Genomic DNA, 16921 nt, shown 5'->3' with positions numbered 1-16921 from the left:
GTCATCCACCTCCAGGAGGGCAGGAGTGAAGTCCTTGGATGTCCCAGATGCCATGCTACAGGCAGGTACCAAAGCAATGTGCCTGCTTTTCAAGCCACGGCATGACCAGGGCCAGGGTTTTGTCCCCCACCCCCAGGTCACCCAGTGGGAACAGGCATATTGGGATAAACCTTCTGCCCTTGCAGGTGGTACCAGCAGAAACTGAGCAAGAAGCAGCCTTGGCAGCATCAGAAAAACCAAGTGGACCAGGACAACATTGCAAGGACTCAGAAAATTAAGCTGCCATTGGAACTAAAGCACGCCTGTGTTGGTGAGGAAAACAATGACCACCGTTAGAGTTTTGGGCCACTGCTTAATTTGTAGTGAGGAATCAGCAGCTTCACCTTCCGCTGCTTCTGAAGCATTGGTGCAATGTCAATACATTGAAAAAGCAAATATCATTATTATGAAAAAAGATAGGATCCTACCCTGAGGCCCCACTTTGATGAGGTTCAAGGGCCCCTACAACTTGAGAATCACTACACAATTTGGTATAGCAGATGCCGAATTAATCTATGGAGTTAAAGTAATTATAATAATTTTATATTTCAAAATTTGACAATTTACTAAATATTATAACAAACTATAACAATAAATAGTGATTTTGATGCAAAATTAAATCAATTTAATAGAATCACCTTTATATGAGAAGTTTCTTTATATTAAAAATTAAGTCGAGGATTGAACAACAATAAAAATAAATAATAAATCAAGGTAATATTTCAAATTAATGGGGGAAGAATGGATTATTCAATAAATAGTGATTTAATAATCAGCTGAATTTTGAAAAAATAAATCTATAATTCTATCACATGATGTACAAAAGTATATTCTAAGCTGATTAGAAATTTTTGGGACTTCCAGTCAAGATGGAGGCATAGGTGTCTCATTTTGCCTTCTTGTGCAATCACAGTAAGAATTACAACTAGGCTTCAAAACAGATAACATCCAGAACTGTCAGAAAACCAAACTGTATGGAAGTCTGACAACCAAGGAAAGAAGCCATATTCACCCAGACAGGTAGGAAGGGCAGAAACTTGGAAATGGGTGGAGAGGCGGCAGAGACAGAAAAGGTGATCCCACATTCACTTGTGGTGGATAAAAATTGGGAGAGATGACTTGGGAGTGAATGATCCCAGCCCCAGCCAGACCTCACAACCCAGGGATCCAGCACTGGGAAGATTAGTCCCCATAACTTCTGTCTGTAAAAACCACTGGGGGTTGGGGCAGTGGAAGAAACTGCCAGATTTTTAGGAGATTCCACATATGCAAATCCACCCACTCTGGGATTCAGCACCAGGGCAACAGCTGGAAGGGTGCCAGTGACATACAGGAAGTGGGTGAAGTGACTGGAAATGGGGCAAGAGCCAGGCAAACCTCCAGAAGCCAGAGAGCCTCACTGGCCCCTTTCTGAGCCCTCCCCCCTCACAGAACCACAAAGCAATGAAGGAGGTTGCCCCACCCTGACGATTACCTAAAACTCTGCCCCACACAATTTACAGGTGCTTTTTCTAAGACAGAGAATCAAAGCAACTCTACCTAATACACAGAAACAAACACAGGGAGGCTGCCAAATGGAGGAGACAAAGTAATATGGCCCGAATGAAAGAACAGATCAAAATTCCAGAAAAAGAACTAAATGAAATAGAGCTAACCAACCTAACAGATGCAGAGTTCAAAACACTGGTGATCAGGATGCTCAAAGAACACATTGAATATGGCAGCAACATGAAGGAAGATATGAAGGTTACACTAATGAAATAAAGAAAAATCTACATGGAACCAACAGTGAACAGGAGGATGCTGGGATTCGAATCAATGATTTGGAACATACGGAAGAAATAAGCATTCAACCTGAACAGCAAGAAGAAACAAGAATTCAAAAAAAAACAAAGATAGAATAATGAGCCTCTGGGACATCTCCAAATGTGCCAACATCTGAATCATAGAGATGCCAGAGGGAGAAGAGGATGAGCAAGAAATTGAAAACTTATTTGAAAAAATAATGAAAGAAAACTTCCCTAATTGGCAAAGGAAATAGACATACAAGTCCAGGAAGCACAGAAAGTCCCAAACAAGTTGGTCTCAAAGAGGACCACACCAAGACACATCACAATTACATTACCCAAGATTAAAGATAAAGGAGACAATCTTAAAAGCAGCAAGAGAAAAGGAGACAGTTACCTATAATGGAGTTCCCATAAGACTATCAGCTAATTTCTCAAAGGAAACTTTGCAGGCAAGAAGGGACTGCCAAGAAATATTCCAAGTGAAGAAAAGCAAGGACCTACAACCTAGATTACTCTATCCAGCAAAGCTATCAATTAGAATGGAAAAGCAGTAAAGTGCTTCCCAGACAAGGTAAAGCTAAAGAAGTTCATCATCACCAAGCCCTTATTATATGAAGTGCTAAAGGGACTTATTTAAGAAAAAGAAGATCAAAACTATGAAGGTTAAAATGGCAAAAAATTCACAACTATCAACAACTGAATCTAAAAAAACAAAAAAACAAAAATAAAAAACTAAGCAAACAACCAGAACAGGAACAGAATCATAGATATGGAGATCATTCAGAGAGTTATCAGCTGGGAGGGGGAAGGAGGAGAATGGGGAAAAAGGTACAGGGAATAAGAAGAATAGTTGGTACGTACAAAATAGACAGGAGGGTGTTAAATATAGTATGGGCAATGTAGAAGCCAAAGAACTTATATGTACAACCAATGGACATAAACTAAGGAGGGGATTGCTGGATGGAAGGGGATTACCAAGCAGAGGGGTGCAAAGGAGAAAAAATGGGACAATTATAATAGCATAATCAATAAAATATATTTAAAATATATTTAAATAAATAAATAAATCTCCTTGGATAAAAAAATAAATTTTAATATTAAGAGTAAAATATAAATTGGTGTAAATAATAGAGTATATTTTTATCTTAGTGTTTGCATTGGCTTTTTAAGTATGATGTGAAACTCAACAGCTAAAAAAGAAAAAAATGATGTATTTGTCTGAAATATTTTAAGCTTCTATGTAGTAAAGATGCCACAAAGTTAAAGACAAGAGATAATAAGAAAAAATAATTTTAACTACAAATACAAAGCTTAATGAACTTAATATAAAACTCAAATAATTTTAATTTTAAAAAATGGACAAAAAGCATGAACGGTCAATTTGCTAACAAAGAAACCATTACTCATTAAATAGACCAAAATAAAATGTTCCCAACTTCAGTAAGAAATACATTAGCTACCCTTTAATGCATTTTTCACAATTTGGTTGTAAGTATTACTTTTATATTTAAAAAGAAGCAGAAAAATAAGAGCATAGAGAAAAAGGAAGAAAAATGACAGGGATCAACATTAATAGAATATAGATTCTTAAAGATCAAAATCCCCATAAAGTTGATTGAAAACTCCACAGACAGTACCTTGAAATGTACAATGTTTCTATCAATTTAAAGCATCATTATCACCAAGAACTCTGTGAATTTAAGTTTCTTACAGTATAGATAAGAGCACTCAATACTTACTATTTATTATTGAGAAAAATAGGCATTCAGTAAACGGTTGAGTAAATAAATGATATAAACAATGAATAAGTAACATAATCATGATCCATAACTCGGGAAAAGGTTGAAAGAATTAGCATTTGATAGCCCACACAGCATAATCTAACATCTACAGGAAACAAAGTTTAAAATATATAGCAAACAAATTCACACAATTCCACTTTCTTTATTCACAGCTGTCTTATTTCTAATGAACTGAAAAACGTTAAAAATCTTAGGTTGACTACCAACAATTGGTTGGGCTGATATACAAGCGGAATCTCAAAACTGAAGTACAGAATCCAAAACACGTATATTAACTTTTTCACTGTGCCAAGCATCAAGGCAGTATGGGCCCCTTTCCAGGACCACTGAGCTACCAACCGAGAGGAAGCTGGGACACAGGCACTGAAGAAAATGATCATAAAATACACAAAGATGTTCCTGAACACATGCAGCTCTTCAGTAGTTGTTTCCCACAGTATCTGAATATTCCTGATCTTCCCCTGGTTGTGAATTGTCATTCAACAGGTATAATTCCCAAAACACTGAGTGAAGGAGCCACTAACCCCAAAATTCTGCAATGTTCTAAAAGGTTAAGCTTCAAAAGATGTGAATATATCCTTGCCCAGATCATATTCAGTCAACAGAAACTTTTAAAGTACTGATAACATTCATCAGTTTAATTAATGTTTATTTAATTCCTTCTCCTGGCCAAAAAACAAGGGACTGCCTGATAAATAAAAGACAAAGGCTGTTATAACTGAGTCAGTTGGAAAGCATGTGTTCAACGCCTACTCTTCATGAAGAGAAATGCTTATGAATTAAGGAATGTAACCAAGATAAAAAGGAAATGCCCCATGTTTCATTAGCCATGTTATTGCTCTGTACCTTTAGTCAGGAATTTAGGTGGGGGGAGAGATCATTCAGTAGATGCCAACAAGACAGTGCTCCTGACCTATACATTATTCAAAGGAAAGTGGGAGGACTGTAACGAGAGGATTAGGAGGCGAAACAAAATTGCTTTATAAACCGGAGGGATAAAGGTACCATGGGGATGATTCAGTGGTGAGTGACTTTTTTCCTACTTGATAATGTTATTGCAACACCCACCTGCTATTTGGGAGTACCTTGAAAATTTGCATACAATACATGCTCAGCAAAGATCGGAATTTAGAAGTTAAGTGTCTAGCATGCTAAGTGATATGCCCTAATTAGAAGATAATCATTAAGGCAGTAGTCGCAAGCACGAGGCGAAAGCGTGAGTCTCACTTGAATCAGATTGCTGTTAGAACCCTGGACTTTTACAGCTGGAATGGGCCTTGGAGATCACACCATTCACATTTCTGGTAGAGTTGTAGGCACATCATCTCATTGAACTCATTCATTTATTCAACAAATATGGAAGTGCCTGTGTATGCATCATGCTCCATTTGCAGTGCTGGAGATATGGTGGTAGACGAAACAGACAAAGTCCCTGCCCTTGTGAAGCTTTTGTTCTAGTTGGGAAGACAAAAATAAATAGGTAAAATGACGTTGAAATGAGGTAATGCTAAGACGAGATAAAGCAAGGAATGGGCTATAAGTATCTTGAGAAGAAACTGGAAATTCTAGAAAGGGGGTGTTCACTTTACTGCTTACTTTTGAAGAAAGAACTTTAAAAAAAAAAAAGTGAGAATGCTATGTGGATGTTCAGGGGAAGCCGATTACCAGGAAAAAGGAAAATCCAGCAACTGCAGAGACCCTGAGTGGGGCACGACCGGCTCGCCCAAGGCACACCAAGGAAAGTGGTGTCGCTGGATGGGGAAGCAGGGTGAAGTCAGGGAGGCAAAAGCAGGCGAGGATCCTGTAGGACCTTGGATGTTGTAGCCTCAGAGGCCATGGTCCTTTTACTGTAAGTAAAAGCCACTGGAGAGCCAAAGAGTGACATGATCATGAGTTCATGGTGGTGATGCTACTGCAAACAAACCTTCTGGCTGCCAGTCAACTACAAGTGCACCACAAACAAGTACGTATGGTGCATACTACCTGCTAATAATAACAAATGACAAAGTCTCTGGCTTATGTGTTTACTATACTTTTATCATTATTTTAGAATGTTCTCTTTCTACTTATACAAAAACATGTTTGCTGTGAAACAGCATGCTGTGTTATGCCAGCAGCAGCTTCTTACATCTGTGTTTACCACGTTTCTTGATTGCATCATTTTCTCTTGTGCTTCATTTACACTTGTGTTGTCTTGTACGGTAAGATGCGGTGGAGGCTTGTAGTCTGGGAGCAGTGGGCTATACCATCTAGCCTAGGCATGCAGTCGGCCAGACCATCTAGGTTTGTGTAAGTGCATTCTACGATGTTCACATGACAAAATCCCCCAAGGACACATTTCTCAGACTGTATCCCCATCATGAAGCAGTGAATGACTACATGTATTTTGAAGGTGAGCTGGAAGGGTTTGTTATTGGACCTAAAGTTGAGGGTGCAAGAGAGGAGAAAAGGATGAGCCCACGGCTTTGGCATGAGCCGTAGGGGAGAAATGAAGCTACCATCAATCTAGACGAGGACGACCACAGGAGGCCCAGGTGAGATGCACATTGGACACCGAATGAAGTCAGGCAGGCAGCTCAGCACTCAGGACTGCCCAGGGGGCGTTCTGAAGCCTTGAGAACACATGAGGTCACCTAGCTAGTGAGTGTAGATAAAGAAATCCAAGGACAGAGGTCTAGGACACTCCAACATTCAGATCAAAACAAAAGAGAGAAGTCAACAAGAGGGACTGAGGAGTGACAATGGAGCAGAAGATAAAACAGGCGTCCTGGACACCAAAGGAGGGCAGAAAGGACAAATGGTTCGAATGCTGCTGCTGGGTACAAGAAGGCAAGGACTGGTATGCTGTCAGGGGATGTACCCACGTGGTGGTGATTAAGGATCTTGAAAAGGGCAGTTTCAGCAGGGCAATGAGGGTGAAAACATGACGGGTAACGTTCAAGGCAGAGGGAGAAGAGGAATTGGAAACAACATGCTTTCCAGGAGGGTTACTCTGCAGGGAGTGAGGTAAGTGGCAGAGTAACTGGAAAGGGTCCAAAGACCTGGAAGATGGGAGCCCTTGTCACCATCCGCCTGACCGATCCACAGATCCAAACACATTGCCCGAGCTGCTAGATTTCGACATGGTGAGAGCAGTTATGATCCCAGAGCTCAGATCCTTGACCTACACTCCACAGCAGAGGAATGAAAGCAAGACATTCATTTATCATTCTACTTATGGGAACTAGCACCAGCCTACAGGCAAGCAAAGTCAAAGTCAGGTTGTGGAATGCTCAAAGACAACAAGCTGTTAATTTTAATTTAAAATTTTCTCTAGACTACCTCTCATATCCAGGGCCTTACTGGGTTATTTTAATTGGAATTCTAAAAGGAAGAAAATGAGTGTCTTTCCTACACTCACTCACTTCACATTGGAGAAAGTCACGCACCTGGTCCATTCTGGTCAAGAGACCTGAACTTTTCCCTGGCTGTGTACATGTGGCCATCTACCGCCTGCGGTAAGTTTTCCAGACTTTTTTCTTTAGTTTCTGTTTTTCCTAAGGTGGTTTCTGAATTAGGAGCCAAGAGTTCTGCTGCTATTTCTGTCCTTAACAAGCTAGGTGACCAGTGGACTTCAAATATTCTGCAAAGGTGACCATAACCTCACCTATGAAACAAGAGAACTAGACAAGTTTATCCTACTGAAACCATAGCATTCTAGGGGCTTACTTCATGATTTCCTTAACTCATTGGAAGCGAAGCCTGAGACCTTCTTTAAAGCCCCACTCAATAAAGTGTCGACGGATCTATACGGCAGTTTGGAAAACAGTCACTACCGTAATGCTCCGTGGAGCGTGCATTTTTCTTCTCACGCTCAACACTCTCGACTCCTGTGAAATAAAAACCACTGTGGCCCTTTTGGGCGTCTTCCCTCGCAGAAACCAATATCCCAGAACTTCGCCGGCCCCCACCTCGCTGTCTGCACCCCACATTCCTAACTAACCAGAAAGCACTCTAACTCAGTATTGTAAAGGTTTAAAGACTTCCTAAGAGAGTCATTTTTAAAGTTTTGAGTCAAGGATCTGAACGAGTCAGGAGACTATGTAGAGAAGGGCTCTGCGGCCTGTCCCGCAGGGATCCCCCATTCTGGGGGCGCGCTGCTCTCTCGGTCCCCGCACCCTCTTCCACAGCAGACCCGCCCAGCGCCGGAGGCCAGGGTCCCACAGGAGGGCGGAGGGGTCCGGCAGGTACCTGGCGGATAGTAACGGAGCAGGAGGCTCTTGAGCTTCATTTTCTCGCTCCGGGACCCCAGGCGGAGCCAATTCGTAGCCATGGAAACGGCCAAACAGCAGCAGGAGGCCCGGGCGCATGCGCAGGCTCCTTGGCGGGCTACCGGGTGCAGAGCTTAGGACCTGGTGCTGCTTGGGTCGCAGGTGACCCGGGGCAGAAGCGGAGTCCGGCCCAGTGAGATGCGGGCAGGGAGCACGACCTGCCCCCGCCGTCGCCTGCATGTGCCTTTGGGTTCCCGGGGGCAGCCGGGGGCTCGAGGGCGCGGCGCCGAGACAGCGCTCCCGCCCGCGTTGTCGCCTCCTGAATCTACACCCCTGGGTGCCTGGGGTGGGCAGGGGTCAGGTCCCCTCGTGTCCTTAGTAAGGGTGACCTCATAAGGGCTGGCGCACTGCCGGGGACCGCCAGCCTAGGCCACCGCCTGGGCTGCAAACCCTGTAGTCCATCGGGTTCCAAGAAGCAAGAATGGGAGAAAAATCCCTTTGTTGTTTTCCATTCCCCGTTCCTCCAAATCCCCTGCCCCTGTCCCCACAAAAATGAAATGACCTCAGTATAATAGCCTACATTTGCTGACGTGGGGTCATACACTGTGCTAAGCGCCTATACACCTATACTCACCCAGTCTTAACAAAAGTATGAATTATGCACCATTTCTACCACCCCCATCTCAAGAACGAGACAACTGAGAGTTAGAGAAGGTGAAGAACTACCCCAGGTCTAGGTCAAGTGAGCAGTGGAGGGTGGGAACGCGGTGTGTCAGAAGCCTACACCTGCGCTCTGACCTCTGGCTTTGCGGGCCTACCCTTGGCCTGTCCTATTTCTTGCCTGCATCATCAGTCCCTTGCCTACCACCTCCAGGGTCCATCAGGAAGGCTGTGGGCAGGAACAGGAAGAGTCAGATAGGCAGACTGTCCATTTCCTTGCAGGAATTTGGCCTCCAGGACCCTAAGTAGGAATTTCCCAAACTTCAGCAATTCCTGCACCTAGCTGAGCCTTATTCTTTCCTGGAGTTAGACGGTGCTAACATTGTCTGACTCTGAGGAAGCAGGGTTCTCTGGAAAAGACAGTAATGCTAGGAAGAATAGAAGGCAGCAGGGAGAGAGGGAGACCACATAAGACTCCACGAAAGAGACCCTAGGCCTGAGTCCACAGGGGCTGAGCAGGCTGTTGAGGACGGGACCCTGTGGACATCATCCATCGATAGAGTCGCCAGATTCTGGAGTCAACTCAAGGACATGTAGCACCCTCAGAAGGTTGGAGAGGTGGAAAAAATGGGAAAGCCTTTGCTACTAAGTGATGCAAATGGGCAGCACAAAACTCGTCTCATCCCGTCGGTGGTAAGCATTCCACACTGGGAAATGGGGAGCCGGGTGAAATCTAAGGTGCTGTCTAGCTCAAACTTCCCCCTAATCATTAAGACTCTGGGAAAGGTTTAAGTAGGGAGGGGCACACAGTTCATCTGTAGACACAAGGGACTCTTTAGCAGATTTTGTTCACCTATGTTATTGCTTAAGTTCGTGCCGTTTAAAATCAGGCCTTTGGAAAAGGAGTAACTTTAGAGTGGAGAAATCTGGTAGACACCATTTAACCATGCGATCAAATCTAACATCACCAGTATTGGGGCAAACTGACATCCGTACTACCTGTTACCATGCACTGAAAGGACACACCAGTTCCCTGAGGTTCCTGGCCCAAGGCATTACCTCCCTGGAATCGTGAGGGAACATCATAGCAAGCCAAATAGAAGAAAGTGTTCAAAGTAACTGTCAAGGTCAAGAAAGAAAGGACAGACTGAAAATCTATGCCAGATTAAAGGACAATAAAGAGATTGGGGAAAAAACCCCAAAAACTAAATGAAACTGAGTGATCTTGGGAGCCTGACCCAGAAAAAATATATATATTAGCTATAAAGGACACAATTGGGACAACTGGATGAAATGTGAATAGGGTTCAGAATTTAAATTATGTTAATATTATAGAAACACAGTTTAAGTTCCTTGATTTTGCTTATTACTCTTTGGTTATGTAAGAGAATGTCATTCTTTTAAAAAAATCAGATTTATTTAGGGATAAAGGGGTATAATATGTGCAATCAACTCTCAAAGAGTTTTGAAAAAAATTACACATGAGTCTGATGTGTGTTTGGGAGGGGTGTGTGTAACTGGATAGGTGGATTGATAAGAAATGACAAAGCCAATGAACAAAATGTTGACTCTAGACAATTTCTTTTGAGAAGTTCCTTGTTCTACTCTTGCAACTTCTCCATAAGTTTGAAATTATTCCAAAATGAAAAGCGGACTTTGTTTCCCACAGTTCACAATGTTGCCAGATACAGGTGACAATCAAACTGTTTGGCTCCACTTCTGTTTTGTTAAGAGAGTCCTAAGTTCAAGTTCACTCCCTGTTTCACCCCTCATTAAACCTCCAACATCCTCTAGTTATGGAACCAAGAGTCTCCATGATTAGTGCCTACCCTTCCCCACTCTCCATTTCTAGGATGTCCCCTACTTCCTTAAATCAAACTTATGGGTTGTCCTTTTCATTCTTAAGAAAAGGGTTCCAGCTCTGCAAATTTTGATATCTCTCCCTTGGCTCAAGAAGCTTAAGGCAAGTTCTCCACATAAGTGGTTAGAGAACGTCCTAACTACCTCCCCACTGGATCCAGAGCCCTCCTTATTAACTCTGGGGCACAGGCCCTTGGAACTGCAGCCCAGTCTTCCCAGACCTATGCACAGCAGAGTTCAGTAACCCCCACTTTCGTTTTTACTTGAGAGTTAATTATCTGGATGTCCAACACCGTGACTGTCCATTGTTTCCAAAGTTCTCCTCCCCGTTTCTCCCAAGGACCTAGGCCTTTAGGGAGAAATTAGCATTTCTGCGAATAGGACTCCTACTGTTCTACTTTGCCAGTCCAGAATCCTTGTCATAACTATCCAGTATGTCCCTGTCCCCTTTTCTAGGAAAGCAGTGGAGCTGTGTGCAGATGGAATGGCAGTCCAAAGAGAAGCAAGTAAAGTTCATGAGTGCAGGCAGATTTCTCTCCTGGCCTTGGTTTAAGTTGAGGTTAAATCTGTGCTTAGTTGACTCACCATTGACTCATTTCTGGAAGCTGCTGTGTGAATCTCTCAGTCTGACTAATTGGTTGTTTCATTCTAAATAGGCCCCGATTTAGTTATGAATGATGTACAGACATACGCAAAACCAAACTTCCTGCATGACCCAGGTGATGGGCAGTCATCCCAGTGTGTGACTGACTTGGTATGACCTTCCTCAGGGGGCTACTGCCGAGACCTTGCTCACACTTTCAATCACTCCGTGGCATTCTCTGTCTATTTGACCTTTGACACTCTCACTCAACAATTGCCATTCATACAGATTTGTACAGATAAATGGAATATTTGACTCTGGGTTTCTTCCCACCAAGACCTGCCTTGAACAACCAGAAACTAAAAAATAGTAGCATTAACTTTTCTCCCGCAATCCAGTTCATTCTTGGGCACTGAAGCCACTCCGGGCTTCAGTTCTCACAGTGTCTCCCTGGGCCAGCAACAGCCTCGGAATCAGCTGGGAACTTGTCAGAAATGCAAATCCTTGCCCCACCCACCACCTACTGAATCAGAAATGCTGGCAGCAAGGTCGACAATCTTTGTTTGAACAAGCTTTCTGGGTGATTTGCGTGAATGGGGAGGTTTGTAAACCATTGCTCTAGTGTATTAAGTTACATTGGCGCGGCCAGAGCTGAGCAACACTGAGCTCTCTTCCCTATGACCAGGCCTCTCGTGTATTCTCAACTGTCTTCCCTGACTGCCAGGGACAGTCAGCGGGTTGCTCAGCCACATCCCGGGGTATGAATGAGACACAGAAACAATGTGGGAAGAAAGTGGAATTCCCTAGCTGATTGGGTTTTACATGCTCCAATGCACCAGGAGAGACCAATGGATGTCAGATGGAGGGAAGGATAAGAAGGTCCCTGGGAAGGATAGTGATGGGCTGGGGGACCTCTACAACTGGGAGGGGGAGAGAAGGAAGGGCGGCCAGAGTCAGCCTGGGGGATTCAGAGTCGGCACTGAGGCAGAACAGGAGGGCAGTAACCCCAGCTGCAGCAGGACTTGGCGGTTTCCATGTGACCCAGCTCCTCCGGGAGAGAGCCATGGCATCGGTCATTGCCAAACCGGGTCACTTGGCTTTGGGGTCCTCATGGAAAGCAGTAGATAAAAAAGAGAGGCCCAGCTCCCTCCTGGAGAGAAAAATAGATGGAGGACATCTGGGTGTCCAGAGCCTGTCCGGAAAGGTCAGCTGCGCAGACCCCCAAGAAGAGGGGCTCAGGGGCACACAGATGCCACATCACTTTTTACCTTCTTCCCACGCCGGCCCCACCCTCCTGAAGAACTCACAAAGTATCTGATCTTGGCCTGGAGCCAGAAAATGGGTGGGGCCGGGGCCACTAACTGAATCATTCAATAAGTATGTATCAGGGACTACAAATGCCAAGTATGTCCCAGGTATAAGGGACCTAATTCTAAAAAAATATTTCAGGGAAATGACCTCGAGAAAGAATCAGACTTGACTTCAGGTGGGATTGGATCTATTGCAGTTATGGAGAGGGATCCCCATCTCTAGGTGTGACCACATTTACACTCACAGATGGGCTCCTACTGAGACGTGCAGGTCACCCTTGCAGGGCCAGGAAACAATAGCTTTTCTATTCGGTTGAATTCCTTAGAGCAGAACACCTCAGCTGAAGCCTGGCTCCACCATCTACCAGCCGTGTGATCTGGGGCTCAGTTCATATCTCCTGTGGCTTCAACTTCCTCATTGGAAAGAAATGATTGCAGTGTCCAATTAATAGAGTTGGTGTTGTTGACTCCATAAGCGTTAAGGATGGTGAAGATAACAGTAAGTATTACCTTAAGGTTGCTTGTGTGAAATTGGGGAAGAGGGTATGCATATTGTTCCCATTGTTCCCATTTAAAATGATACTGTAGACCAGCAATTACTCTCATAGTCACTCACATGCAATAGGAGCCCTTTTTATGATACTTGACAACAGGTGTACCTTACTAGTTATGTTAATTAGTATGAAAACAATTAGTCTAAATATTAAAACTAGTTTACATTCCTTAAGACATGACAATTTTCTCTGTAGATCTAAATAAATATGTCTTCTTAAAAAAAAAAAAAAGGCCTGTGAGAATTTAGAAGAGGGGAGAAGAACAATGAAGGTTAAAAGGACGTGAACAAGGTTAAAAGAACATGAGCAAAGGGACACAGGGGACAGGACACCACCTTCTGTGCCTGGTACACACTTGGTCCTCCATTAATGCTCAATGTTTGAGAGTTTGGGGATCCATTTAGAAGAGGAAGTAACTGATTATGTGCAGGTAGAGTTCAGGGCTAAGACAGCCAGGTATGCCTTGATTGGTGTGGCTCAGTTGTTTGGGCGTCATCTGGAAAACTGAAAGGTTGCAAGTTCAATTGCTGGGCAGGGTACATATCTCCGTCACCTGTTTGGTTCCAGGTCAGGGCATGTACAAGAGGCAACCAATTAATGTTTCTCTCCCTCTCTTTCTTACTTCCTTCCCCTCTCTCTAAAAATAAATAAATAAGAATTTTTAAAAGAGAGAGTGAGTCAGACAAATAGAGACAAATTTCAACTCCACATGAAGAACTTTGTGCCGTGTGTCCTGCCAGGAACTTGGCCGTCTCCAAAGGTCCTGAGAATTTCCCAGCACAGGAAGCATTTTAGCTGAGAAGGCAGGATAATTGCGGAACACAGTGCTAAACTGGATGAGAGACAGGACTAGATGAGAGAACTAATTTCTTTCTTGATGCCACGATTCCATAATTTTGTACCGTCTGTGTTTTCACAAGAGAATACATGTGGGAAGGTGAACAGCAGTGGATTGCGTGTTGGAAGATGGACGTTCCGATCCTGACCTCATCAATGACATTTAACGTTTGGTTACTCATCAGCAAATCATTTTCTTTTATTCATTCATCTCTAGCATAACATGCAGCTAGCTTATTCATGCTCTGGGCTGTTATTCTTGTTATTCCTTCCACCTGATAAACCTCCCACGCCATCCATTCATTCTGAAGTCTTACCAGGCAAGAATTACCTTCTCCACATGCTCAATTCAATCCATGCAAGCATATATGGTGGGGGAGGGTTTCACATCACAGACTCTGAAATACCCCTACTCGGCCTTTCCTGTCTCAAGCCCCCATCCACAAAACTGCATCTTGGCCTCTTTCTGGTAAGTTCACTTGAACCTGTGCCTTTGGAGAAAGTACAAAAGGTGTCGCCTGTGGATTGCAGGATTCCAAAACGTGTCCCTTCACCCTTCCAGGACCTCCAGGGCAAGGATTAAGGGGGCACATTTCCAGAGCTGGCCGACCCAGGTTTCTCCCAACTCATTCTCCGTGGCAGGGCTTATTGAGCTGCCCAGAGTGGTCGCTGAACCCAGCAGACCACGACGGTCCTCCACACTTGTCCAGGGACTTGTTGATCCTTATAGTCTTGTTCCTACAAAAGCCTTTACCCCTCTCACCTTCCCCGTTCACACTCGGCTTCTAGTGCATTTGCTTGCGAGTTGCTTCTCAGTTCAGAAGGGGCGGGGGAAAGACCGTGTAGTGTGCGATTAGGGTAGACGTGCTGCGAGTTAAACTGATGACGGTGTTGGTGACTCTGTCCTCTTTAAGGACAGAGCATGGCCTTGAAAGGACACAAAGATGAGTCAGAGGAGTTTGAAGTTTGAATGCCATTCTGCCACTCACTCGCAAAGTCACTTTTAGAACTTCAGTTTGCTTTGCTTACAGTGGGGACAATAACAGTATCCGCCTCAGGGATTCCTGTGCAGATGAAGCGACGGGTAAGTACGTGCCGTATACCCCTGTATACCCCTCGATGGTTCCAGCCCCCTAAAAATCTTTAAACATTATTATACTGCAGCTATGTACCTTTACAACCGAATTACCCAACGCTGGAATACGTGGTTTGCACAATATATCTAACTATTTAACCACTTCGAAGGATTTTTGCAGTCTAGTTGTGGTTACTTAGCTGCTAACTAGCCCATCGGCAGTAGGGGGCAGCAGTGTACACGTGTTACTTCCCGGGGCTGTAACACTTGCCCCCTCCCAAAGCCCAGGGCCAACGCAGGCAAAGGAGTTCAGGGTCTGCACAGAGTACAGGCCTTCCTTCCAGCTTCCTGAAACTTGTTTTTGAAGGTCATTCCCCGATATACCAAAATAGTTGATAAGACAGATTTTTGTGTATCATTTTATAATTTTGTAATTAGTTGTTGAGGTTTTATAATGTGAAAGTATCTTTCTCTTTGCTCTGAAAGAATATTCAAAATTGGTGACCTAGGCTTATTTATTGTTTTCTACTGCATTTAACTTTTCTTATGTGTTGCTGCTGTGTTCTTCACCATAATTTACTATCTTTGAAAGAGGATTTTAAGAAACCATTATTTTTCGAATATATAATAAAGAAGGGATGATTATAGGTGACGTAACTATAAGAAATCAAAACACGTGGTGTAAATAGCCCTGCTACTGACAAACGAATTGCTAGCAATGGGGACAACGATAATTAACATTTACTGAGTGCTAGGTCTGTGCTAGCGCTGGGTATGTATCAGACAAATTATTATCTGATTTAGTCTCCACAAAACCTGTATGAAGTAAGGACCATCGTCCCCATTTAGCAGATGAGAAACTAAGACTCTGAGAGGATGAGGTAGCTTGAGCTTCCCTCTCCCTGTTTTTGGCCTTTTTATTTTTACAGTAGGATTTTGTTTTGTTTTGTTTTTTTTAATTACAGTTGACATAAAATATTATAGAAGTTTCAGGTGTATGTTTATGGCCTTTTTATATTTTTTAAAGATTTTATTTATTTACTTTTAGAGGCAGGGGAAAGGAGGGAGAAAGAGAGCAAGAGAAACACCGACATGAGAATCATCAATCCATTGCCTCTCATTGGCACCCTTACCACTCACATGCCCTGACCGGGAATCAAACCCGCAACCCTTCGCTTTGCGGGGTGACGCCCCACCGACTGAGCCACACTGGTCAGGGCTATTGATGACCTTTTTAACCAGTTCTTTTATTTAACCAACTTTTTTGCTTGCCTGTTAGCCTAAAATTTTTTTCAAAACTTAAAATTCGATTCTCTCCTTCCTTTCCTTTTCAGAATGCAGCACTTTTCAGGGCCAATGAAACCGGCGCCAACACCTCCGCTGAGGCGAGTCAGCGGGGCCTCGTGGGCACACAGTCCCTGCAGGATTCGCTGTGTGCCGTCTAATGAGCCAGGGCCAGGATGGCGTGGCTGTTGCTCAGCCAGGATTTTCACTTCCTATGAGTCTATTGAACGGAACACATGGTTGCCACAAAGTAATATTTTAAAACGAAAAAAGGAACACCACCCCACTCCAAATCCACATGGTGAAATCCTGATGCCCAACGCCATGGTGTTAGAAAGCAGGGCCTTTGGGAGGTGAGTGGGTCATGGGGGTGGAGCCCTGGTGAATGGGGCTAGTGTTCTTACAAAAGAGGCCCCAGAGAGGTCCTGTTCTCCTACCCCATGTGAGGACATGTCTGCAACCTGGAAGAGAGCCCTCACCGAACCACTCTGGCACCCTAATCTCAGACTTCCAGGCTCCGGAACTCTGGGTGATAGATGTTTATTGTTTATAAGCTGCCCCACCTGTGGTATTTCGTTAGCGCCGTCTGAACAGACTGAGACGAGCATCGCCGTGACATTCAAACAATGTCGCTTCTGAACAACAAGGAATCATGTGCCTGCACAGGAATTAGGAAGTCATAGGGTTCCCTGCTCTTCCCACAGCCTCGCCACCTGGGAGCCACTGGCCCACAGAGCGCCCGGTTCCAGGGCCGGTGGGAAACAGTACTGTTCAGATCAGGGTGCATCAGCCCTCACGTGGTTATTCGCTCTGAACCAGCAACCACAGTCAGAACACATTGTTTGGGGATCCAAAAATGGAAGTACAGTGGCATCTC

The 16921-nt window shown here is 44.0% G+C and overlaps 1 protein-coding gene across 2 annotated transcripts in view; it reads right to left on the bottom strand.

Moving 5' to 3' along the window:
* The window catches only part of DAW1 (dynein assembly factor with WD repeats 1), a 36439-nt gene extending 28465 nt beyond the window's left edge, over positions 1-7974 (bottom strand). Inside the window, exon 1 of one of the 2 annotated variants that reach the window (XR_006656010.2) lies at positions 7862-7928. Coding sequence is in view for 1 of the 2 variants with exons in the window: in XM_024564290.4 (XP_024420058.2) it covers positions 7862-7943 (82 nt within the window). In the remaining variant the exon portion in view is untranslated. Of the gene's footprint in view, positions 1-7861 lie in introns of both variants that reach the window. The other variant, XM_024564290.4, reaches the window with a different exon arrangement.
* Positions 7975-16921: the final 8947 nt, after the last annotated feature.

This window comes from Desmodus rotundus, chromosome 2 (genome assembly GCF_022682495.2).
Source record: "Desmodus rotundus isolate HL8 chromosome 2, HLdesRot8A.1, whole genome shotgun sequence".
Taxonomy (NCBI): Eukaryota; Metazoa; Chordata; class Mammalia; order Chiroptera; family Phyllostomidae; genus Desmodus; species Desmodus rotundus.
The sequence above is the reverse complement of the archived record's forward strand: the minus strand, read 5'-3'. Positions and strand labels throughout refer to the sequence as shown.